General features: G+C 42.9%; 2 protein-coding genes across 2 annotated transcripts in view; both read right to left on the reverse strand.

The window, feature by feature from the left end:
* Positions 1–2,547: 2,547 nt before the first annotated feature.
* Positions 2,548–14,532, reverse strand: LOC129816245 (interferon alpha/beta receptor 1a-like). The gene is made up of 6 exons (XM_055870490.1): positions 14,181–14,532; positions 13,471–13,597; positions 13,126–13,307; positions 12,556–12,713; positions 4,646–4,790; positions 2,548–4,526 (listed from the first exon to the last, which is right to left on the reverse strand). Exons 1-6 carry the CDS (start codon positions 14,227–14,229, stop codon positions 4,114–4,116), a joined length of 1,074 nt encoding a protein of 357 aa, XP_055726465.1. The 5' UTR covers positions 14,230–14,532; the 3' UTR covers positions 2,548–4,113.
* Positions 14,533–14,608: 76 nt separating this feature from the next.
* LOC129816244 (interferon alpha/beta receptor 1a-like) overlaps positions 14,609–26,714 on the reverse strand; it is a 29,924-nt gene continuing 17,818 nt past the window's right edge. The window contains exons 4-7 of the mRNA XM_055870489.1: positions 23,642–23,802; positions 21,064–21,217; positions 20,696–20,841; positions 14,609–20,240 (exon numbers count right to left, since the gene is read on the reverse strand). Coding sequence (XP_055726464.1) covers positions 19,875–20,240; positions 20,696–20,841; positions 21,064–21,217; positions 23,642–23,802 — 827 coding nt within the window. The 3' untranslated portion in view covers positions 14,609–19,874. The remainder of the gene's footprint in view (positions 20,241–20,695; positions 20,842–21,063; positions 21,218–23,641; positions 23,803–26,714) is intronic.

Raw genomic sequence — 26,714 nt, forward strand, 5'->3', positions numbered from 1 at the left:
AGAGTGAAGGTTTCATTGAGTTGTGAGATAGTACTTTTGCACATATAACACACTGTGGCTGTGGTAAGGCACTACTCCCAATATAAGTGAACCCCAAATCAATGTAGTTCTCATCATATTTGCGCCTCTTCGACGGTCCAACGTCCCTGTCTGTTGTTCGGTGCTTTCCCGTGTAAGGGGGCAGTAGCTCTTCGGCATCAGATTCACAACTGTCAGTGTCCATGCTAGCCGGGCTAACCACAAATGTAGAATTACTGATGCTAGAATTGGATGTGTTCATGGAAGCAGAACAACTTGTGTCATCGACAGGTGCAGTACTGCTTGTAGTAGCAGTACTACCAATAGAGCTGGTATGTGTCTCTATTATCCATTTTCGAGCAAACGTAATGAGCAGCAGCTACGTTTGGCTATATACGGACCGTTAGTGGAATTCCTGCGAGAGAGTAACGGTTAATGTGATTGGATGTTAATTATTCAACTAGGCTACCTGTATTTGACATTGTGTGGTTATTTAGCTGAACACTAGATGGTTTCATTTTATTTTTGGCAGTGAAACGAGGCTACTTAGGCGAGAAAAAAACCTCACCCAATTTATAGCCCCATTGGAAACTATAAATGGACTGTTTGAAAATGTGAAGATGTAATTTTTACTTAAAATGTGAATCACATATTTATTTGGCGGACCCCCGACGGCATTGTGCGTACCCCAGTTTGGGAATACCTGCATAGAGCATCCATTTTTATTTATACGTTTATTTGGATAGGGACAATGTACAGTACAGCAAAAACATATGTTTTAGAGCACTGAGAAATGCTTTGCACCTGATTTAGCTAACAGCTCATCTACATCTGTAGTCCCCGTTTACTAATGCTGAAATTCTTCCACCTGTTAACAGAAAAACAATGCCAATTGAAACGGCATATCTGATCCGAAAGGATAATTACTAGAAGACAAAAGCACATAACCCTGTGGAAGCCAAAGCTGTCTGTGTGTGGCATCGTACATATTAAGCAGCTCTTACCCACTATTCAAGGCCAAGATTCTGATGGACAACAAGCAATCAAGCAGTTAGTTGGCCAGGTACAAAGAGGCTTCTTAGCTAATAGAGCACAGATGTGTGGCAAACAAACCACAGTTACATAAACATCTGGTTTTCATTGTCGAGGTGAAATCTGGGTGGGGCAAAACCCCCCAAAATATTTTGATGCATGCCAGCAAAGCCACTACACAACAATACATTAAATTGCACTATAACGTTGACAAACGGTGGCCACAAACTGTTGGGGTCTACATAAATCTGTTCCAACAGCAGAGTCCCAACACCTTACCACTGCTAGACCTGGCTATCAGCGGAGCCTTGTCTGGCAGTGAAACAGTTCATTCAGCCTCATGTATTGCCTTCGCTGATATGGCTGACTTGCTTAAACAAATGTTGTTTCTACTGACAACTGAGATGTACAAACTATGGCATAGGGGATGACGAGCGGATAGGAGGCAATCCGTAATTTCGATTAAGACATTAGTTAGCGAGCTAGTCTGGACGTAGTCAATATAACTATTTGTTCAGCACTTCTTAAATGTACAGCAACAGAATTCAGAACATGGGCCGTTCTTACAGTATTCTCCCTGTACACCAAGTTAGAACTGTAGGATAAATAAAGTGGGCATATAAGCAGACAATGAAAGCTCTTACAAAATTAGATAATTACATTTCTCTAAAACAGGTTATAGGCTACATGTGTACCACCAAGTCAGAACAGTCGGCTAAATTCTGAGGGGAAAATTGACCAGATCTTCAGGTCGGAGCTCTAGAAATAGGTCAGAGTTCCCGACTTGCAATTCAGAGTTGGATGACCGTTCAAAACGTATTTTCCAAGTTGGAGCTTGTTTTTTTCCCCAGAGTTCCCAATTGTCTTGAACTCACTGAAGTCTGAGATTTCCCAGTTCTGAGTTTCAAGTTGTTTTGAGCATAGCAGAAGTCATGCTGGACTGCCAGTAGATTGTCGACTTTATTCATGAGGACTGCTAGCTAAGATTTTGAAAGTATGATATTAACATGATCAGTCCAATCAAAGCTAATGTTGATATAACGTGATTTGATGTCATTTTAGCTATGGCCAATGACCTTGAGCCTTCTTGGATGGGCACTTCTAATGTAACTCTATGGCAGCACCCAAGGGGCTTGAATTTCAGAGCTCTCCCCGTAGATTTTGCGGTGACGGTGTCCCCATGAGTGACAGAACACTGAGCCAATCACGGCGCAACTAGAGAACATTACCAACCCCTACGCTCTGTATTGTCCGCTGGATGCCTCACTACCACAGAAAGCACTGAGCTAGGCTGAAACACCTGTATTTTGGTGCTGCCTTACTCAAGATAGCAAAAAAAAATACCATGTTCATACAGAGCTTTATTAACTCAATGATAAAAAAAATGTTTTTTACATTTTTTACATTGTTTGCAAACTGATATGTGACAAGCATTAATGCCAAAATAACATTCAAAATGACAGCCACTGTGGGTAAAAATGAAATCTCGAGTCGGTATTTTATTTGAGTGGTTTATTAATATCTTGACCAGCATTCAAAAAGGAGCCTAAGTGATTCTTATTTACAGTACAGTAGCATATCACTTAAATAATAACTTGAAGCATTTTTCAAGATATCCAAGGACACGTGACAGTAAACATTTTAATTGTTCAAGTGGTGCACCAGTGGTATGCTAATGTGGATGTTGGAATTGAGCCCGTCTCCCTCTACTGGGATCTCTTCATTCATTCATTCATTTTTTTTTATTATAGATTTTTTGGTACACTACTGTTAGCAATTTATGTTATTCTTCAATAACACAAACTCCAAAGCAAATCAGGGAGAGAAAAATAGGTTTATTCAGAAAGGACAAATCAAGATGTTATGCTGGAAGGTAGATGTTCACTCTCCCGTCTTCAGCTTTTCCCCACTGAACAAAGGAACGCTTGGTCGGGGTTATAAATTATGCCATTTATAACCCCCCACCCTAGCCTGGGGTTGCCCAATCAGGAGTCCTTGCAGTACAACTTGGCCAATAGCCAAATAACAAGTATCGTGCTCTCGACTCAATGTACAGACCAATGGAAACCTGGCACACGTAGCACACGTCACTCTTCAGGAGTGACATTCCACAGATTCTAACATATGTTGAACTGAAACCCAACTCCTATTTACAATTCACTATTGACCATTAGTACTCTAGTTTTTACTCCTCTCATCCTCTGCGTTGTGTATTTATTTTCAAAATATTCTTATTGTACCGTTCAAGAGATTGGGGTCACTTAGAAATGCCCTTGTTTTTGAAAGAAAAGCTCATTTTTTGTCCATTAAAATAACATAAAATTGATCCGAAATACAGTGTAGACATTATTGTTGTAAATCACTAGTGTAGATCGAAATGGCTGATTTTGAATGGAATATCTACATAGGCGTACAGAGGCCCATTATCAGCAACTATCACTCCTGTGTTCCAATGGCACATTGTGTTAGCTAATCCAAGTTTATCATTTTGAAATGCTAATTGATCATTAAAAAACCTTTTTGCAATTATGTTAGCACAGCTGAAAACTGTTGTCCTGCTTAAAGAAGCAAGAAAATGTGCCTTCTTTAGACTAGTTGAGTATCTGGAGCATCAGCATTTGTGGGATCGATTACAGGCTCAAAATGGCCAGAAATAAAGTACTTTCTTCTGAAACTTGTCAGTCTATTCTTGTTCTGAGAAATGAAGGCTATTCCATGCGACAAATTGCCAAAAAACGGAATATCTCGTACAACGCTGTGTACTACTCCCTTCACCTATTCCATGGGAATAACAAAAATGATAACATATACAGTACATTCCATAACCTGCATCCCATAACCTGCATTATTGGCCATTATTCCCAGGCAACTCAATAAACTCAACTAGAGAAATGCATCAGGTCTTCTAGCTAGTCTAAAAAAGTCTTAAAAAGTCATTTTACAAAAAAATTATTTCCTCAAGAGCTCTCCTCTTGAAAGTGAATCCAAGCTGCTCCCCAAAACTCCACTAATCCCTCTACAGCAGTTTGCTATGGGGATCCATTTTTTTCTTCTTCTCAGTGATCAGTGAGTCTCTTCAGGTTGACTTGTTGTTGTTGACCCTGCGCTCCTATTTCCACTGTCTTCTCCTGAGTAGATCCCAGAGTCCTGACTGGAGCTGCCTTGTCCTCTCTGGATGGAGGAGGAGCCACTGTCCTGCTCCGCCTCAACATCTCCCTGACCCTTGACCTGTTGCTGTTGACCCTGGCTTGTCTGCTCTACCTGTACAGCCACCACACATGTGGCCACACAGCTCTCTTCCGGATGCAGGAGGAGAAGGGATATTGGATCCTGTGTGTTCTGCAGTATACTGCTGGGAAATGTGTGCTTTGAGACAATACCTTTTCTCTTTTTGTGGCATCTGTAGACAGGCACTGTCGTCATCAGAAGAACACAGCCCAGCAGAGCCAGCAACACCTTCCACACAGGAGATTGTCCTTAGAGGGACAAACAGAGCAGGCGTCAATATAGATGTTAAGCGCAAATCTGAAAGATCCCTTTTTCAGGGACAATGTGGATTTAAATGTAATGGTGTGTAAATGGTTCTGAATTTTACCCAGGGTCCTCACACACTGTTGCTGTGTGTATGGGCTGGTCTTATTGTACAGTTTGCTGAATGCGTTGACCTGCAGGCAGTACTCTGTCCAGGGCTTCAGCGGGAACAGTGTTCCCTCTGTGGTGTCAAAAACGTTCTCTTGTTTCTGTATGATGGAGACAAAAGCACACCAATAAGACATATGAATAGTGTGAGTACTTGAGTTGAATGGTTTGAAAAAACAAAAAGGTGTGACATTGATTGATAAAGCAGTGAGCTCTACATTTTTCTGATATCTCCCTCCAAAAAATGTCTCTACTCCAAAGATCAAAATCAAGTTGAAGAACCCAAGACTTAAGCATACATCAAATATGAGGGAGCTTATTACATGGTAATAATATGTAAATACTGTATGTACAGTTGAAGTCGGAAGTTTACATTAGCCAAATACATTTAAACTCAGTTTTTCACAAATCCTGACATTTAATCCCAGTAAAAAGTCTTAGGTCAGTTTGGATCACCACTTTATTTTAAGAATGTGAAATGTCAGAATAATAGTAGAGAGAATGATTTATTTCATATTTTATTTCTTTCATCACATTCCCAGTGGGTCAGAAGTGTACATACACTCAATTAGTATTTGGTAGCATTGCCTTTAAATGGTTGAAGTTGGGTCAAACGTTTTGGGTAGCCTTCCACAAGCTTGACACAACTTTGGAAGTATGCTTGGGGTCATTGTCCATTTGGAAGACCCATTTGCGACCAAGCGTTAACTTCCTGACTGATGTCTTGAGATGTTGCTTCAATATATCCACATAATATTCCTGCCTCATGATGCCATCTATTTTTTGAAGTGCACCAGTCCCTCCTGCAGCAAATCCCCCCCACAACATGATGCCGCCACCCCCGTGCTTCAAGGTTGGGATGGTGTTCTTCGGCTTGCAAGCGTCCCTCTTCTTCCTCCAAATATAATGATGGTCATTATGGCCAAACAGTTCTATTTTTTTTTCCATCAGACCAGAGGACATTTCTCCAAAAAGTATGAATCTTTGTCCCCATGTGCAGTTGCAAACCGTAGCGACTATGTTTTTTAATGGAGGTTTTGGAGCAGTGGCTTCTTCATTGTTGAGCGGCCTTTCAGGTTATGTCGATATAGGACTTGTTTTACTGTGGATATAGATACTTTTGTACCCGTTTCCTCCAGCATCTTCACAAGGTCCTTTGCTGTTGTTCTGGGAATGATTTGCACTTTTCGCACCAAAGTACGTTCATCTCTAGGAGAAAGAACGCGTCTCCTTTCTGAGCGGTATGACGGCTGCGTGGTCCCATGGTGTTTATACAGATGAACGTGGTACCTTCAGGCGTTTGGAAATTGCTCCCAAGGATGAACCAGATTTTTGGAGGTCTACAATCTTTTTTCTGAGGTCTTGGCTGATTTCTTTAGATTTTCCCATGATGTGAATCAAAGAGGAACTGAATTTGAAGGTAGGCCTTGAAATACATCCACAGCTACACCTCCAATTGTTTAAAGGCACAGTCAACTTTGTGTATGTAAACTTTTGACCGGAATTGTCAGAAGAAGTGAAATAATCTGTCTGTAAACGATTGTTGGAAAAATTACTCGTGTCATGTACAAAGTAGATGTCCTAACTGACTTGCCAAAACTATAGTTTGTTAACAAGAAATTTGTGGAGTGGTTGAAAAACGAGTTAATGACTCCAACCTAAGTGTATGTAAACCTCCGACTTTAACTGTATGTATTGTCATGTTAGGTTCTTATTTTTCAGAGTAAATAACTCACGGACACTAGAAAAGCTTAATCAAGTTTAATTCTTCCCAAAGGGTTGACACCGCTGTATTCAGACAAAAAAGCATTTCTCACCATCACAGGTTTATATATCCCACTTATCAAATCAAATCAAATTTTATTAGTCACATACACATGGTTAGCAGATGTTAATGCGAGTGTAGCGAAATGCTTGTGCTTCTAGTTCCGACAATGCAGTAATAACAACAAGTAATCTAACCTAACAATTCCGCAACTACTACCTTATACACGCAAGTGTAAAGGGGTAAAGAATATGTACATAAAGATATATGAATGAGTGATGGTACATACGGCATAGGCAAGGTGCAGTAGATGGTATAGAGTACGGTATATACCTATGAGATGAGTACTGTAGGGTATGTAAACATAAAGTGGCATAGTTTAAAGTGGCTAGTGGTCCATGTATTACATAAGATGGCAAGATGCAGTAGATGATATAGAGTACAGTATATACATATACATTAGAGATGTGTAATGTAGGGTATGTAAACATTATATTAGGTGGCATAGTTTAAAGTGGCTGGTGGTACATTTTTACATAATTTCCATCAATTCCCATTTTTAAAGTGGCTGGAGTTGAGTCAGTATGTTGGCAGCGGCCGCTAAATGTTAGTGGTGGCTGTTTAACAGTCTGATGGCCTTGAGATAGAAGCTGTTTTTCAGTCTCTCGGTCCCTGCTTGGATGCACCTGTACTGACCTCGCCTTCTGGATGATAGCGGGGTGAACAGGCAGTGGCTTGGGTGGTTGTTGTCCTTGATGATCTTTATGGCCTTCCTGTGACATCGGGTGGTGTAGGTGTCCTGGAGGGCAGGTAGTTTGCCCCGGGTGATGCGTTCTGCCGACCTCACTACCCTCTGGAGAGCCTTACGGTTGTGTGCGGAGCAGTTGCCGTACCAGGCGGTGATACAGCCCGACAGGATGCTCTCGATTGTGCATCTGTAGAAGTTTGTGAGTGCTTTTGGTGACAAGCCGAATTTCTTCAGCCTCCTGAGGTTGAAGAGGCGCTGCTGCGCCTTCTTCACAACGCTGTCTGTGTGGGTGGACCAATTCAGTTTGTCCGTGATGTGTACACCGAAGAACTTAAAACTTTCCACCTTCTCCACTACTGACCCGTCGATGTGGATAGGGGGGTGCTCCCTCTGCTGTTTCCTGAAGTCCACAATCATCTCCTTTGTTTTGTTGACGTTGAGTGTGAGGTTATTTTCCTGACACCACACTCCGAGGGCCCCCACCTCCTCCCTGTAGGCCGTCTCGTCGTTGTTGGTAATCAAGCCTACCACTGTAGTGTCGTCCGCAAACTTGATGATTGAGTTGGAGGCGTGCATGGCCACGCATTCGTGGGTGAACAGGGAGTACAGGAGAGGGCTCAGAACGCCCCCTTGTGGGGCCCCAGTGTTGAGGATCAGCGGGGTGGAGATGTTGTTACCTACCCTCACCACCTGGGGGCGGCCCGTCAGGAAGTCCAGGACCCAGTTGCACAGGGCGGGGTCGAGACCCAGGGTCTCGAGCTTGATGACGAGTTTGGAGGGTACTATGGTGTTAAATGCTGAGCTGTAGTCGATGAACAGCATTCTCACATAGGTATTCCTCTTGTCCAGATGGGTTAGGGCAGTGTGCAGTGTGGTTGCGATTGCGTAGTCTGTGGACCTATTGGGTCTGTAAGCAAATTGGAGTGGGTCTAGGGTGACCGGTAGGGTGGAGGTGATATGGTCCTTGACTAGTCTCTCAAAGCACTTCATGATGACGGAAGTGAGTGCTACGGGGCGGTAGTCGTTTAGCTCAGTTACCTTAGCTTTCTTGGGAACAGGAACAATGGTGGCCCTCTTGAAGCATGTGGGAACAGCAGACTGGGCTAAGGATTGATTGAATATGTCCGTAAACACACCAGCCAGCTGGTCTGCGCATGCTCTGAGGACGCGGCTGGGAATGCCGTCTGGGCCTGCAGCCTTGCGAGGGTTAACACGTTTAAATGTTTTACTCACCTCGGCTGCAGTGAAGGAGAGCCCGCAGGTTTTGGTAGTGGACCGTGTCAGTGGCACTGTATTATCCTCAAAGCGGGCAAAAAAGGTATTTAGCCTGTCTGGGAGCAAGACATCCTGGTCCGCGACGGGGCTGGTTTTCTTTTTGTAATCCGTGATAGACTGTAGACCCTGCCACATACCCCTTGTGTCTGAGCTGTTGAATTGCGATTCAATTTTGTCTCTGTACTGGGACTTAGCCTGTTTGATAGCCTTGCGGAGAGAATAGCTACACTGTGTGTATTCGGTCATGTTTCCGGTCACCTTGCCCTGGTTAAAAGCAGTGGTTCGCGCTTTCAGTGTCACGCGAATGCTGCCGTCAATCCACGGTTTCTGGTTTGGGAATGTTTTAATCGTTGCTCTGGGTACGACATCGTCAATGCACTTCCTAATGAACTCGCTCACCGAATCAGCATATTCTTCAATGTTGTTGTTGGACGCCGTGCGGAACATATTCCAATCCGCGTGATTGAAGCAGTCTTGAAGCGTGGATTCAGATTGGTCGGACCAGCGTTGAACAGACCTGAGCACGGGAGCTTGTAGTTTTAATTTCTGTTTGTAGGCTGGAATCAACAAAATGGAGTCGTGGTCAGCTTTTCCGAAAGGAGGGCGGGGGAGGGCCTTATATGCGTCGCGGAAGTTAGTATAACAATGGTCCAGAGTTCTGCCAGACCTGGTCGGACAATCGATGTGCTGATAGAATTTAGGGAGTTTTGTTTTTAGATTAGCCTTGTTAAAATCCCCAGCTACGATGAATGCAGCCTCAGGGTGTGTGGTTTCCAGTTTACAGAGAGTCAGATAGAGTTCGTTCAGGGCCATCGATGTGTCTGCTTGCGGGGGAATATATACGGCTGTGATTATGACCGAAGAGAATTCCCTTGGTAGATAATGCGGTCTACATTTGATTGTGAGGAGTTCTAGATCAGGTGAACAGAATGACTTGAGTTCCTGAGTGTTGTTATGATGGTCACACCACGTCTCGTTAATCATGAGGCATACCTCCCCGCCCCTCTTCTTACCAGAAAGATGTTTGTTTCTGTCTGCGCGATGCGTGAAGAAACCAGCTGGCTGCACCGACTCCGTTAGCGTCTTTTGAGTTAGCCATGTTTCCGTGAAGCAGAGCACGTTGCAATCCCTGATGTCTCTCTGGAATGTTACCCGTGCTCGGATTTCATCGACCTTATTGTCAAGAGACTGGACATTGGCGAGTAGTATGCTAGGGAGTGGAGCGCGATGTGCTCGTCTCCGAAGCCTGACCAGGAGACCGCTACGTTTGCCCCTTTTTCGGCGTCGTGTAGCTTCGCCGGCTGGGATCAGGTCCATTGTATTGGGTGGAAGGCAAGACACTGGATCCGTTTCGGGAAAGTCATATTCCTGGTAGGAACGGTGGTTAGTTGACGTTAATCGTATATTCAGTAGTTCCTCCCGGCTGTATGTAATGAAATCTAAGATCACCCGGGGTACCAATGTAAGAAATAACACATAGAAAAACAAAATACTGCATATTTTCCAAGGAACGCGAAGCGAGGCAGCCATCTTGCTCGGCGCCGGAAGTTAACATTACATAACATTAAGACACTCCTCTCCAATCCTTACATGTTATGGTTCCATAGGAAGAGGGTAGTAAACCCTTATTACTCCCTCTGGGGATCTGACCTGCACTCCTGACCTCAACCCCTCCTTTGCCTAATCCACAGATGTCCATCTATAGCAATCCTTTGATCTCCTCCTGTCTACCCAACACATTACAAAGCAATCTGTCTTTCTACAAAGAACCATTAACTTCTGACATAAAACTCAGTCTCTTTCACTCCTTATATTCTATGTTTCCGATTGATCATTTATTTAATATCTCAATGTTCAAAGTTTAGTCAATTCCAACAGTCATGACGTGGACCTTTCTGGGTGTAGCTCATGGCTCCCCCCTCTCACTCGCTCTCCTAACCCACGTTTATTACATCAGGTCATAAATACCGGGTAGAAACTACCATGCCATATTGAGGGAGAGAGTCTCCCAGAACAGAGACTTGGCCAAACTCCTAAATCCCCAAAATGGGAGAATTAAACAAGATGTTCACTTGTGAGAATGTGGGAGTGGTCCGTGGACACTTAAGGGACAGTTATGACCAGTGTGTTTCATTTGGTGACCTCATGAAGGACAGGAAACACACAACTATATCTCTGAATGTGTACATTTCTCAATTATAGGGTGTGCATCTAATTCTTGTAAAGATGTAACTATTTGAGTAAAGATGTAACTATTTGCAAAATTATGTAATGTGATGTTAACCTTTTTAAAATGAGAGAATTGTTTTCATAAGTAAAATATGCTCACTCAGTGGCCACGCCCAAGTGAATAGGCATTGGTTGGAAATGATGAACCAACACCTTTTCTACAAGAGCCCCCGTGACCCAATTCATGGCAGACTAAGCAAACCCCAGCGTGAGCTGTGGTTGCAAATGGTTGAACGACTACAATCTAATGAAATTAACTTTAGTTCCCGATGACGTGAGGACTGGTGTCCATACGCTCAAAAGGGCTAATTTCAACGTGGAGGTGACATTCACCACGCTGGAAGAATACATTTTGACTATACCAGCCAGAATACAGCACGAGCTGAGTATGGCAACTTGGTATCAACTTTGAACTCTTATTCACTAAAGAAGTGATACATCCTAGAAGTCGAGTTATCATCAGCAGCTGTAAACGTGCGTGGCCTAGGAAAGGACAGACATTCTCTTCAGAATGACAGGGTACTACAACGTATCTGTCCTACCACACGACGACAGACTACAACGTATCCCTCCTACGACCAAAAATATTCTTCAAAGGACATGGGAGATCTCTGCTGGGCAACCCAGCCTTCCATCTTCGAACAATCTATCGAAGCGCAGCTCAGAGTAAATATATTTCTTGCATTTTCCTTTTTCAAATGGGCAGTTATTTAGAATGCATAAGATTTTGTATTTACGATATCATAGCTTCATAAGGTCCGATAGAGACACAATCCTTTTGTTCCTCAGTCTTCCGGCTCTTATATTCAAGCCCAACCCCCTTTATTTGTGTAACCAGCCGTCATATCAGTTTTGTCCGCTAGGAACGTTTTCTTTTATGATATAATTAGTAATCAATGTATGATCCATCCTGTGTGATTATTTAGGTATTTAGTAAATAAATAATTCAACCAAATTTTGTATTGCTGATTCAACTTGTTAGCCAGGGTTCGTGAAGATAACCAAGAATTTTACGACGTTCAGATGAGACCGAATAAAGTGACGATTAATAATTGACTGCTATTGATATAAAAGATTAACAGATCTTTAAGAGTTTATTTGAAAGATAACAGCTCTATAAACATTCTTCCGTGGTGCCCCGAATTCCTAGTTAATTACATTTACATGATTAGTTTAATTAATCAGGTAATATTAATTATAGAGAATTGATTTGATACAATAGCATGTCAAATATAATGTAATCCATAGTAAAGACACAACAGTATGTATGTAATAGATGGATTAAGAGAGAAAACCACCAAAGCTCCTTCACTTCCTGTTTCCTGCCCTTCTCGCTCTTTTCTAGGTCACATGGCCCAACCACACAACAGGGGACAATAACACAAGTGAGTCACTTGAGGATAGGCATTGAAGAGTGAACAAAGAAGAAATGGAAACCTTTTCTTCATCTTTGCAGGCTTCAAATACACAAAAATCTTGTTTGATCTGGCAACCTTTGAAAAGGCAATGCAGCGCGTCCTTTTTAGACAGAGGACATGTTACACCCCACCCCCCGGTCTCTTATCACAGCATATCCAGCTGCTAGACTTCAAAGAAAGGACAGCACAGTTTGTTTTATAATTGGTTTAGAGGATATTATGTTACGAGAAAGGTCAGTGGAGTGGTGTTATTTGCTTGTGCACATGAGATAACATGACATTTGTCTGGCCCTCCGCCGGTGCTTCCGAAAGAGCTGTTCACTGCGGTTTGCTGTTTATTCCCATCTTAACAAAACTCCTACCACCACTCTACTTGTGAATCATCACTACTACTTAACCATAAAAGCCTAGCTGTTGAAGTGAGTCCTGACCTTGCTGGGTGAGTGTTTCTCCCAATACTGCAGACTGAAGTACATGTCCAACAGAGATCTCATGGTGGTGTTCTGCTCCGTCATTGGCTCCCTGAAGCTCACTGTTAACATGGCGTCCCCTGGATCGAACGCCACATGGGATGGGGGGCCTAGGTCCGCTGTAACACAGGAACAAACACTGCTGTCAATGGCTACATCACAGCCTTCACTGCAACAACCTATGGCACTTGAGCACATGCTGTCTGTAGGCTAGCATTGTTCCACTTACAGACATGATTCAAATGATCAACCAACTCAAATTTTAGACCACAGTTATTTGAATCAGGTGTGTTTTATGAATCCTGTGTAGGTCAGTTGTTAGAGCATGGCACTTGCAACGCCATGGCTGTAGGTTCGATTCCTACAGTGGACCAGTATGAAAAAAGTATGAAAATGTATGAACTTACCACTAAGTTTGCCTGTATAAGAGCATCTGCTAAATGACAAAAACGTGTTGGAGCTGGGCTGAAACAAAAGCTTGCACACAGCCACAAAGTGTGCATGTCCAGTTACGGATGTTGTTGGCCTCACCATGTTCATCAGGAATGAACGTCAGGCTGTACCAGTCTGACATCTGACCCCTGCCCTCGGCCCTCACTCTCAGTGTGTATGACCCAATGTAGAAGTCCAGCTCCCTAGAGAAGTCACACCTCTCCTCAGTTATCCTGATACACATCCCTTTGTAGGAACTCTCGTCCGACTGTGTCTGAGAACTATGAGGAGACAGAGGAAAAATGGCTTGCTTGTTGGTGGGGTTCATTCAAGTACCAGACAGCATGCTTGAAGCAGAATAAAAATGGAGAGTAAACATCTTTTTTACTGAAATAAATATGTACCTTTTATTGTCCTGGAGTAAGAAAGGCTCTTGGTACTCACAATGTGTATTGAGTGGTGAACGTGATGTTGTGATTGGCCATGGAGTGATTCCAGTCCCAACTCATGATGTATCGAGTGTTCACAGCATCCATCCTCACATTATAAGGTCTAGGCAGCGCAGAAAACACTGAGAGAAACAACACCAGAATCATGTCAGAATTCAGATGTTCTTCACTATCACAGCAGTGTTGAGGTTATAGTAAGGTCAGAGCAGAGGTGGAAGAAAATGAGGACATTACACCAACATCTAGGCCTACTGAGACTTTTTAGTCTGCTGGAGCAGTATCACTGTAAAACATGATAAAGCTGTTGTGGAAGGAGTGTGAAATGAATAGAATTCGAATTAATGTGGTTAAGATATGAACCACTCATAACACACCTTTGCTTAGACGAGACAGTTTACTGACATGTAGCACAGGATGTTGAGAAAGAAAAGGAAACCAAGACATCTTCAGCCTGTTTTAATCTGTTATGTACATACTTTTTAAACCCGTGTGGCTGCTCATCCTAAATCTGCAAAGATCGGTACAGTTCAGAGAATACACAATGACTATACACGATTAATATTGCAAGCCTTTAGATTAACCTGTAACACTTGTTTATGTGTGATTTAGTTTAATCAAAATGTCCATTCATCGCTCAATCATTGCAAAAATAAGCCGATTGGAGCGGTCTGTCGTTTCGCTTTCATTTTGAATCAAAAGACTTACCGGTGTATGCAAGGTGAAAAACTGCACATGCAAATAGGCGTAATATCATATCTTAATCACTGGTCTTGATCGCTTCCCTCCCCTCTATTTCCACGTCGATCCTTCAGTCACGGCGACAAGACCTCTCAAGGATGCGCGGCATTGTGTTGTTCTCATTATACCCTACACACGTGGAAGCGTGTGTTCACGATCGAACCCCTCCCGCCCCAGTATAATTCGTTTTAGAAACCAACCACACACAGGAAATCAAGTACAGTGCTAAAAGTTAGTCACTGTCTGGAAGTAGCAGCACGCACTCTCAATGCCACACGTGACCGATACTCATTTAAATATATAAAACAAGTGAAATCACAAATGTAACAGAGGTCAAGTTCACAGCATGCAACATCAATTAATCAGTATGCAATAAAACACTTAGGCAAGACGTATGAGGTGAGAGTTAAATCATTTAATATGAATGAAACTCAATTTGGATGCAATAATACAGCATGTTCAGTATTGTACAGCATGACCAAAGATATAAATGAAGACAACCATTGTTTTGTGCACACTATTCACCAGGACTACTTTCAGTGGCGATTTTAGCATGTCAATCTTGGTGAGGCAAAGATGTTAGTTTAGATGCATGCCAGCGAAGGCACTACAAAACTAAACAATACATGAAATGCATTATAACACTACACCAAACGCGATCACGACACACAGGTTAAAATATCAAAACAAACTCTGAACCAATGACATTAATTTGGGGACAGGTCGAAAAGCATTAAACATGTATGGCAATTTAGCTAGTTAGCTTGCACTTGCTTGCTAATTTGTCCTATTTAGCTAGCTTGCTGTTACTAGCTAATTTGTCCTGGGATATAAACATTGAGTTGTTATTTTACCCGAAATGCACAAGGTCCTCTACGCCAACAATTAATCCACACATAACAGTCAACCGAATCATTTCTAGTCATCTCTCCTCCTTCCAGGAGAATGCATGGCTCTCGACCTTCGCCTCTCCTGAGTCCGTACGGGAGTTGCAGCGATGAGACAAGACTAACTACCAATTGGATATCACGAAATTGGGCAGAAAAAAGGGGTAAAATAAAAAAAAGAAATAGAAAGGACTTCTACTTTAGCCCTTGGCAACGCAGACGCTCGTTGACACGCACGAGCAGTGTGGGTGCAATAATTGAATGACATAGATTTCTACATTTATTTTGCAACGCAAAATAAATGTGTAGTCAGGGTAGGTTAAAGCTCTAAAATTCAAGCCCCTTGGGTGCTGCCATAGAGTTACATTAGAAGTGCCCATCCAAGAAGGCTCGAGGTCATTGGCCACAGATATGTGATCTGACGTAATTTTATCTAAAGTAGCTTTGATTGAACGGATCATGTCAACATCATACTTTCAAAATCTTAGCTAGCAGTCATCATTATGAATCAAGTCAACAATCTACTGGCAAATCCTAACTGCAAGCATTGCAAAGCAATCACTAGCCTGCTACTCAGTGGAGTGGCTGTGTGGTCCCAAGTCTGGGATTAAGGATGTCTTTTCCAAGCTTAAAATCATAAAACATTCAACATTGGCATGCTTCATTGACAGCATGGCCATAGTTTTTACATCTCAATTGAGTTTAAATGTACTTGGCTAAGGTGTACATAAACTTCTGACTTCAACTGTACAGGCATGTAATACAAAGAGCTGTTTGTAGCTGGTTATAATAAAGCATAGGAAATTCACATTTGTATTGGCTTCGGTTGAGGCTTTAGCTGATATACATTATGGTTATTTGTTGGATATATTTTATGTCACTTTTATCAACTTAAGTGATGCTGATCATTTCCACTTGTTTAACTTTGACAAAATGTTGTTGTATTTATAATGAAAAACCTCTAGGAGGTATTTGTTCGACAGGGGAGTTTTCACCTCAGCGAACAAATGCATCAATAAACATAGACCTTAAAATAAATCACACACACAAGGAGATTCAGTTCTTCTTTAAGACTCAGGGGTCCAACCAGCAACAGTTGGCGCAAAGCACCTTTCATGACAAAGAGGAAGTCAAATAATGAGAAGGTCTGAGAGAGAAAACATGACACTATTCTTGATTTCAGATTCTATAAGAATCATAAAAAAGGACAAACTAATGCATTTAACATTTACATAAAAACCAACATGCACGATGGGCTTTGTTTTGAAAATGTCTTGACTGGACAAACTTGAGCTTGATTATCTGCACCATACTTGTGATTGAAAATATTCAAGTTTAAACTGACAAGCTACCCTGTTTCCCCATGAATTCCTTCATTTATTTTTAATGGGGATTACCGCTTTAGTTACAGTATAGGGGAACACACAACATCCTGCAACAGCAGCAGTCAGTCTTCATATATGCCAATGGACCAACGGTCACAGAATTTGCTGGAAAAAGAAGGCATGCCATTGGCTGTGACCAGCACTCTCTGACATGTAGTTTGGAGCACGCCCATCTCACGACACCATGCCACTACACTCTTCCAGCATGGCCATAGAAAAGAAAGGTGGGCTAGGGTCTTGTTGATATTCTTAATCTGATAGATGCTCCTTCCTCTCCCACCTGTAATATTGTTTCTATGCCCTTAAACATCGAGCAACATGGGATTCCCAGAACAACCCAGGCACAAATTCACAACTGTCGCGGTGAACAGGTAGAACAAAGACAAACAGGAATCACATTAATAACATGCCATCCTGTCACAAGGTGGCTTTGGATGGTACCTTGAGTAGGGGTGTAACGGTTCACAGAACCCGGTTTTGGGGTCACGCTACGGTTCGGATTTGGTACAGCTGGAAAATGTCAACAGTTACTGTAGTTAATTTTTGTTTTTTTAATAAAATACAAAGTGTGGGTATCAGGAATACCCACACTTTGCATTTTCTTAAATGAGAACACATGATTACTCAACAACACTAAAATAAAGTGCAATATGCGTGTGAAATCAACATGTAAACATGGCTCAGACATTGTATAAGCCTATGCTATAAGGTTTTCTTACAAAGAGAAAAATATGTGCACTTGTGTGACTCTCATAAAGGGGGCGTGTCTGTAGCGCGGTACTTTTCATTTCCCAGTTGAGGGTAATGTGAAGGGCTGTCACTTAAGAGGCTCTCCGTAGCCCTGGGAGGTCCGTCCATCCATCTGTAGTAAGCACAACACAGGGTGCATTGGCCTATTTATTGACAACTTCTGTTTCAGCTTGCTTATATGGAGTGGGTACTACCCATCTGCTGAAATGGGTGCGAGTGGGTGAAGTTCGTAACGTGGCTCGAGCACTTTCAAGAAGTGCTGAAATGCCTTATTCTTCTCAACCACCGACAATGGGCGCGTTTCCATGGCAATAAACATACCTATCGCTCTTGTCATTTATTTATTTTGGCCCGGTCAGAATCAGTTGCGAAGAGCTGCTTGAATGCAGCGGGGAGACGAAGTTGCGTTGTTTGTTTGCGTTGCCGTCTTGTTCTGGTGGTAGGAATACTGGGGGATGTTGGCGTAACTGTGTCAACATGTTTGAGGTGTTGGCAGCTGCATAGGCTATTCTCTTTCAGCACTGGCAACATACTCAGTGTCCATCCCCGCAATAATCTTACTGGGAAGCCAAAATGTTCCCAAACTGGTGATGGAGAATCCTCCTGGTTTATCGACCCCACCACACGCCATTGGACAGAACTACTTCCTGGCTGCGCCTCACAAAAAGGACAGTTAGAAATACGTCAATTAAGATTCAAATTGTAATTACAACATGCACATTCTGTAGTCTCTAGTTGTTTTAACGGGATAGCCTGAAATGTTTTTTTTGTTGCTCAGATTTACCCAAAAGGCATACAATGCAGCGTAGATGTAGCCTATAGGCCTAGTGAGATATCCATGTACAGTACCAGTCAAAAGTTTGGACACACCTTCTCATTCCAGGGTTTCTTGATTTTTAGCTATTTTTACATTGTAGAATAAACAATATGAAATAACAGATGGAATCAAGTTGTAACCAAACAAGTGTTAAATCAAAATATTTTATATTCTTCTAAGTAGCCACCCTTTGCCTATTCTTGGCATTCTCAACCAACCTTAATGAGAAATGCTTTTCAAACAGTCTTGAAGGAGTTCCCACATATGCTGAGCACTTTTTGGCTGCTTTTCCTTCACTCTGCGGTCCAACTAATCTCAAACCATCTCAATTGGTTTGAGGTCGGGTGACTGTGGAGGCCAAGTCATCTGATACAACACTCAATCACTCTCCTTCTTGGTCAAATAGCCCTTACACAGCCTGGAGGTGTGTTTTGGGTCATTGTCATGTTGAAAATGAATGATAGTCCCACTAAGTGCAAACCGATGGGATGGTGTATCACTGCAGAATGCTGTGGTAGCCATGCTGGAAAAGTTTGCCTTGAATTCTAAATATATCACTGACAGTGTCACCAGCAAAGCACCCCCACACCATCACACATCCTCCTCCATGCTTTACGGTGGGAACTACACATGCGATCATCCATTCACCTACTCTCTGTCTCAAAGACACATCGTTTGGAACCAAAAACTTCAAATTTGGACTCATCAGACCAAAGGACAGATTTCCACCGGTCTAATGTCCAATGCTCGTGTTTCTTGGCGCAAGCAAGTCTCTTATTATTAGTGGTGTCCTTTAGTAATGGTTTCTTTGCAGCAATTCAACCATGAAGGCCTGATTCGCGCAGTCTCCTCTGAACAGTTGATGTTGAGATGTGTCTTACTTGAACTCTAAAGCATTTATTTGGGCACAAATTTCTGAGGCTGCTAACTCTAATGAACTTATCCTCTGCAGCAGAGGTAACTCTGGGTCTTCCTTTCCTGTGGCGGTCCTCATGAGAGCCGGTTTCATCATAGTGCTTGATTCTTTTTGCGACTGCACTTGAAGAAACTTTCAAAGTTCTTGACATTTTCCGGATTGACTGATCTTCATGTTTTAAAGTAATGGACTGTCGTTTGTCTTCGCTTATTTGAGCTGTTCTTGCCATAATATGGACTTGGTCTTTTACCAAATAGGGCTATCTTCTGTATACCACCCCTACCTTGTCACAACACAACTGATTGGCTCAAACACAATAAGAAGGAAAGGAATTCCACAAATTAACAAGGCACACCTGTTAATTGAAATGCATTCCAGGTGACTCTCATGAATCTGGTTGAGAGGGATGCCAAGAGTGTGCAAAGCTGTCATCAAGGCAAAGAGTGGCTACTTTGAAGAATCTAAAATATATACTTTGATTTGTTTAACACATTTTCGGATACTAATGATCCCATGTATGTTATTTCATAGTTTGGATGTCTTCAGTATTATTCTACAATTTAGAAAATAGTAAAAATAAAGAAAAACCCTGGAATGAGTATGTGGCCAAACGTTTGACTGGTACAGTAAAATTGTTTATGTTTTAATCTGGGTTCACAGTGCGGACTGAACAGAGGTCCCCCATACCGAACAAGTTGGTATGAATACGTTTACCGTTACACCCTTACTTTTGAGATGTGTCTTTTAATCTGCGAGATGTCATCAACTTCAAAGTGTCCTTTGAGGGGTAGAAAGACAGACTTCGGAGAACATTCTGTATGACCCTCCTCCTTTCCCTACTACAATTCTTCAACCATCACCTACGGTCTTTCCACCCAGCTCTCCTCTCGCTCTCTCCATCTCTCCTCAGACGCACACATCCACAACTCCCTCATCCGGAACTCCTTCGTCTCCAGGCTCTTCCCCCATCTCCTCCAGCTTGACCTTCTCCACTTCCTTGTCTCTCCTGATTGGCTCACCCCCACCACTAGAACCCTGCTGGCCGGAGCCTCCCTCTGTGGAGTAGACCCCAGAGTCCCCGCTGCCTTCACTGCCATGGCGGCTATGCCTGCTGCTGTCATGCTGCAGCCCTGAGGGGGGAGCTGTGAAGGGAGGGATGTGGATCTCCAGCAGCACCACCTCGGCGTACACGCTCAGATTATCACAGCACAGCTCCGACTCAGGAGTGAGGAGAATGGGCATTTCAGAGCCGAGGGAGGAGTCACAGAGGTACTGGTGGTGGGGGGGGGGGAGAAGAAGGAGCAGCATACGATTACTCACTTTATCCCAACCCCCCCGAGACACACTACCACCCACAGACACCTAAATATTACTGTTGTTTACATGCTAGTCACTGTGAGGACTGCTGCCACTCCCTGTTTATTATACATGTATAGTCACTTTACCCCTACCTACATGTACAATTTACCTTGACTAACCTGTACCCCCTCACATTGACTCGGTACCGGTACCCCCTGTATATAACCTCAGTATTGTTATTGTGTTACTTTTTCAAACTTTTGTTTATTTAGTCAATTTTGTTTGACTCCATTTCCTTAAAACTGAATTGTTGGTTAAGAGCTTGTAAGTAAGCATTTCACGGTAAGGTCTACACCGGTTGTATTCGGCGCATGTGACAAATAAAATTTGATAGGATGTGTGTGCTCGTTAGCCCATGTACAACTTACCTCCTGGATGTATGCAGGCAGCTGGATGGTGGGGTAGAAGGTGTATTTGTAGAACCTAAAGAAGGTGTAGGGCAGCAGCACCAGCAGGAAACATACTACCAGGGAGACCAGGAAGTACAGGACGATCTGCCACCACTGGGTGTCACCTGTGGATGAAGACAATCACACATAAGTGTCCTTCACACTACATTACAGTGCCCTCATTAATGTATAAACACTCCTGTAAAAAAAAAATAACACACACTTATACAGTATACTTACTCACACGGATACAGGTAGGTTACACACACACACACACACACACACACACACACACACACACACACACACACGTCATGCTATTTCAAAACCAATTTCAAAGTCTTTACCTTCTGTCTGCATGCACTGGGGTGCTGTGTAGCCACTTGTCTTGTTGTAGTAGTCGTAGCGAGACTGAACCATGACACAGTACCACGTCCAGGCCTCCAGCTCTGGCAGCGTCACCAGGTTGTTGATAGAGTTCACCACATTAGGCTTCAGACCCTGGTCAAACAATAAAAACATGTTAAAATAGGTTTTTGCAGAGTGAAATAAGATGGGGCTGTGTTTCCCAAACTTCTCTGGAGTATCTCCAGTCATTCCACTTACTTGATGTAATGCAGTACTAGCACAGTTGATTCCACTGGTGAACTAATCACCAAGCCCTTCTTCACATGAACCATCTATGCTAGTACTGGATTACATCAAGTAAGTGGAATAGCTGCAGAAGAGCAGATACTATTGATGTTGAAGCCCTGGGGGAGTTAGAGAATATGTAATAAGAGCTTTGCATTCAATCTGATGCGCATTTTAATGCCCTTTCTGATATCCAACGGAATAAAAACCCTGAAGGTGGCCAAAACCTGAAAAATGTTGGCTTTACTTTTTACAATAAATACACCTTTTTTAATATTCAACCCTTCACACTCGTGGGGATTTTCCTATATGGATAGGGCTAAATTGAAATCTTACAGAAGAAATATGAAAAGTATATGCATAACCATGAGTACACCTGACAAGACTGAATCCTAACATTACACTTGATATACTTTTTTTAACCCCCTTTTTCCTCCCCAATTTCGTGATATCCAATTACGATCTTGTCTCATCGCTACAACTCCCCAACGGGCTCGGGAGAGGTTGAGGTTGAGTTGAGAGTCTTGCGTCCTCCGAAACATGACCCGCCAAACCGAGCTTCTAAACACCCACTGCACCAATGTGTCGGAGGAAACACCGTTCAACTGACTACCGAAGTCAGCCTGCAAGCGCCCAGCCCGTCATAAGGAGTCGCTATAGCGTCGAGGAGCAAAGTAAAGCCCCCCCCCAGCCAAACCCTCCTCTAACCCGGACCACGCTGGGCCAATATTCCTGGAAAATGTGAGGTAGGTGCAACATAAGACAAACAAATTACAAGGGTTTGAGTGAGAAGTCTAACTAGTGTTTCCAAGTGGCCACACACCTCAAGTGCACAGTCCCTTACATAGGATGCCACTACAGTAACAGGTCGATAGCAACAATTTATAACCTGATGTACCTTTTCAGACAGTAGAATTCTGCTCCAGCATAGAATTTTGGTATTGTTTCCCTGAAAACAATAAATGTTGCTGATTGATGTGCTGTAGTTTTTAATGGTAGGGTAGAAATGTTATTTTTTTCCCTCTACAAATTTTATTGGTAAGTCATATTTTATGAACTTCAAATACCTTTTCTTACGCCTTGACCACACCGACATCATCATTGCATTTTGGTACACCAGAAGTACATTAATTTCCAATGGAACACTGCGTTTGCCTCGCAGCATTGCGTTGCAGAGGCAGTTGCAGTGCGTTCTGTGTGGTGCATACGTTGGATTTATCGAACGTACGCGTCAAACTATGTGTAGACGGCTTGACAGAAATGGTAGCAGAAAGTGAATGTTGAACTTTCGTTGCACACATACCCAGATGATGCTGATGATCATTTAATTGACAGTTCTGGTTGCCTAGAAATGGATGTTAGTCCCGGCATTCCTTTACAGACAAGTTAAATGCCTGTTCAGTGGCGCTTCGAAACTACCTCCAGAAAAGGTTTCTTGCGGCATTTAAAAAGCCGTAGTGTACCCTTTCAGACAAACACACATGCCGTAGTGTACCCTTTCAGACAAACACACAAGCCGTAGTGTACCCTTTCAGACAAACACACATGCCGTAGTGTACCCTTTCAGACAAACACACATGCCGTAGTGTACCCTTTCAGACAAACACACAAGCCGTAGTGTACCCTTTCAGACAAACACACAAGCCGTAGTGTACCCTTTCAGACAAACACACAAGCCGTAGTGTACCCTTTCAGACAAACACACATGCCATAGTGTACCCTTTCAGACAAACACACAAGCCGTAGTGTACCCTTTCAGACAAACACACATGCCGTAGTGTACCCTTTCAGACAAACACACATGCCGTAGTGCTTTCAAGGCGCCACATTCCATACGTCTGAAAGGGGTATTATTGTGTTGTGTTACATAGAAAACCTACATAGAAACCTTGGATAGGAAACCAGAGTAGGAACACAGGTGTGTTCTTTTTAAGGTTGCGGTTTAGAGTGTTACATGTTGTGGCTTCTGGTGTGTGGAGTTTTATAGCAGTCACAGGGTTACTGAGGGGAGGCCCAGGTGCCTTAAGGGACCACAGAAAAGGGAAGTGTGAGCTGGAGAAACAAAGGTATTTTTAAAACTTCTGAGGATTTCTAGTTGTTCCAAAAAATAATGAATCTGTCCTAGTTTCAGCTAGAAACCAAAAAAGTAACATTCACATGTTTGTCATTTAGTAGTGACTTAGTGCATCCATTTTAAGGTAGCTAGGTGAGCCACCACATATCACAGACAGTACATTTTCCACCAATAAAGTAGCTATCCGAAAAGTCAGTGCTAGTAAGAAAAGATAGTACCCGAGGGTCATCGGACAGGCTCCAGTACAGGATGTGGTAGTACAGGGAGAGGACGTGTTCCTTCATGGAGCCCTGGGTGCTGGTCAGGGGGTCAGAGATGGTCACGTCCAGCAGGTTCCCCACAGGAGCCAGCTCCACCCTGGACGGTGGGCCCAAAGCAGCTAGACAGGGGGAAGAACAGAAAAATAAGAAGCATAAATAAACTCTCAGTAATCATCAAGTCAGAATCCAGCCGAGCCAACTCCAGAGAACGATTATTGGTGATCGATAGCGGACTTCCTGTGCTAGTTGTGTGTTAGGGTGTCTACTTACAGTACCAGTCAAAAGTTTGGACACACCTACTCATTCAAATCAAACTTTGTCACATGCACCGAATACAACAAGTGTAGACCTTACTGTGAAACGCTTACTTACAAGCCCTTAACTCTTTCTTGAACTGCAATGTTGGTTAAGAAAATTAAATTAAACAATTAAACTAAAGTAAAAAATTATTAAAAAGTAACAATAAAATAACGAGGCTATATACAAGGGGTACCAGTACCGAGTTAATGAGCGGGGATACAGGTTAGTAGAGGTAATTTGTTGGTAGGGGTAAAGTGAATATAGTCCAGGTGGCCATTTGATTAATTGTTCAGCAGTCTTATGGCTGTTAATTTGTCCAGGCTCCAGTAACACTTGCCGTGTTGTAGCAGAGAAAACTGTCTATGACTTGGGTGCTGGAATCTGACAATTTTTGGGGCTTTCCTATGACACTGCCTAGTATGTAGGTCCTGGACGGCAGGAAGCTTGGCCCCAGTGATGTACTGGGCCATATGTACTACCCTCTGTAGCGCCTTACGGTCAGATGCCAAACAGTTGCCATACCAGGTGGGGATGCAACCGGTCAGGATGCTCTCGATGGTGCAGCTGTAGAAATGTTTGAGGATCTGAGGACCCATGCCAAATCTTTTCAGTCTCCTGAGGGGGAAAAGTTGTTGTCGTGCCATCTTCACGATTGTCTTGGTGTTTTTGGACCATGATAGTTCGCTGGTGATGTGGACTCCAAGGAACTTGAAACTCTCGACCCGCTCCACTACAGCCCCGTCGATGTTAATAGGGGCCTGTTCGGCCCGCCTTTTTCTTGTAGTCGACGATCAGCTCCTTAGTCTTGCTCACATTGAGGGAGAGGTTGTTATTCGGGCACCACACTGCCAGGTCTCTGACTTCCTCCCTATAGGCCCTCATCGTTGTCGGTAATCAGACCTACCACTGTAGTGTCGTCAGCAAACTTAAATGGTGATGTTGGGAGTCGTGGGTGAACGGAGTACAGGAGGGGACTTAGCACACACCCCTGAGAGGCCCCAGTGTTGAGGATCAGCGTGGAAGATGTGCTGTTGCCTACCCTTACCACCTGGGGGCGGCCCGTCAGGAAGTCCAGGATCCAGTTGCAGAGGGAGGTGTTTAGTTCCAGGGTCCTTAGCTTAGTGATGAGCTTTGTGGGCACTATGGTGTTGAACGCTGAGCTGTAGTCATTCTCACATAGGTGTTCCTTTTGTCCAGGTGGGAAAGGGCAGAGTAGAGTGCGATTGACATTGCGTCATCTGTGGATCTGTTGGGGCGGAATGCGAATTGGACTTGGTCTAGGGCAGCAGTTCCCAAACTTTTTATAGTCCTGTACCCCTTCAAATATTCAACCTCCAGCAGCGTACCTCCTCTAGCACCAGGGTCAGCGCACTTGCCATTATTGTAAGCCTCCCTCCCACACACACTATACGGTACATTTATTAAACATAAGAATGAGTGAGAGTTTGTGTCACAACCCAGCTCGTAGGACAAAGAGCTCTTATAATACCAGGCAACATAATAATCAATAATGTTGCACTTTATTTAAACATCTTACACAAAAAAACTTATTTGTTAATCGACAATTGTGAATAACTCACCACAGGTTAATGAGAAGGGTGTGCTTGAAAGGATGAACATAACTCTGCAATGTTGAGTAGTATTGTTTTAAATCCTTTTCCACACAGTCTGTGCCTGTATTTAGTTTTCATGCTAGTGAAGGCTGAGAATCCACTCCCACATAGGTACGTGGTTGCAACGGGCATAAGTGTCTTAACTAGAGGTTGACCGATTAATCTGAATGGCCGATTAATTAGGGCCGATTTCAAGTTTTCATAACAATCGGAAATTGGTATTTTTGGACACCTATTTGGACGATTTTTTTTAACCCCTTTATTTAACTAGGCGAGTCAGTTAAGAACACATTCTTAATTTCAATGACGGCCTAGGAACGGTGGGCTAACTGCCTTGTTCAGGGGCAGAACGACAGATTTTTACCTTGTCAGCTCGGGGATTCAATATTGCAACCTTACGGTTAACTAGTCCAACGCTCTAACCACCTGCCTTACATTGTACTCCACGAGGAGCCTGCCTGTTACACGAATGCAGTAAGAAGCCAAGGTAAGTTGCGCGCTAGCATTAAACTTATCAATCATAATCACTAGTTAAACTAGTAATATATCATCAACCATGTGTAGTTATCTAGCGTGTCCTGCGTTGCATTTAATCGATGCGGTGCGCATTCGAGAAAAAGGACTGTCGTTGCTCCAACGTGTACCTAACCATAAACATCAATGCCTGTCTTAAAATCAATACACAAGTATATATTTTTAAACCTGCATATTTAGTTAATATTGCCTGCTAACATTAATTTCTTTTAACTAGGGAAATTGTGTCACTTCTCTTGCTACAGAGTGAGGGTATATGCAACAGTTTGGGCCGCCTGGCTCGTTGCGAACTAATTTGCCAGAATTTTACATAATTATGACATAACATTGAAGGTTGTTACATTGTACAGCAATATTTAGACTTAGGGATGCCACCCGTTAGATAAAATACGGAACAGTTCCGTATTTCACTGAAAGAATAAATGTTTTGTTTTCGAAATGATAGTTTCCGGATTTGACCATATTAATGACCAAAGGCTCGTATTTCTGTGTGTTATTATGTTATAATTAAGTCTATGATTTGATATTTGATAGAGCAGTCTGACTGAGCGATGGTAGGCAGCAGCAGGCTCGTACGCATTCAT

This window comes from Salvelinus fontinalis, chromosome 19, assembly GCF_029448725.1.
Source record: "Salvelinus fontinalis isolate EN_2023a chromosome 19, ASM2944872v1, whole genome shotgun sequence".
In the NCBI taxonomy this organism is placed as follows: Eukaryota; Metazoa; Chordata; class Actinopteri; order Salmoniformes; family Salmonidae; genus Salvelinus; species Salvelinus fontinalis.

Bases quoted from the DNA above. Each gene is read 5' to 3' on its own strand.
- LOC129816245 (XM_055870490.1), bottom strand. From the start codon at position 14,229: ATGATATTACGCCTATTTGCATGTGCAGTTTTTCACCTTGCATACACC. The intron at 13,598-14,180 runs GTAAGTCTTTTG...TGTTTCTCTCAG, and splicing joins TTTTCACCTTGCATACACCG to TGTTTTCTGCGCTGCCTAGA. The intron at 12,714-13,125 runs GTGAGGCCAACA...CCTGTGTTACAG, and splicing joins GTTCATTCCTGATGAACATG to CGGACCTAGGCCCCCCATCC.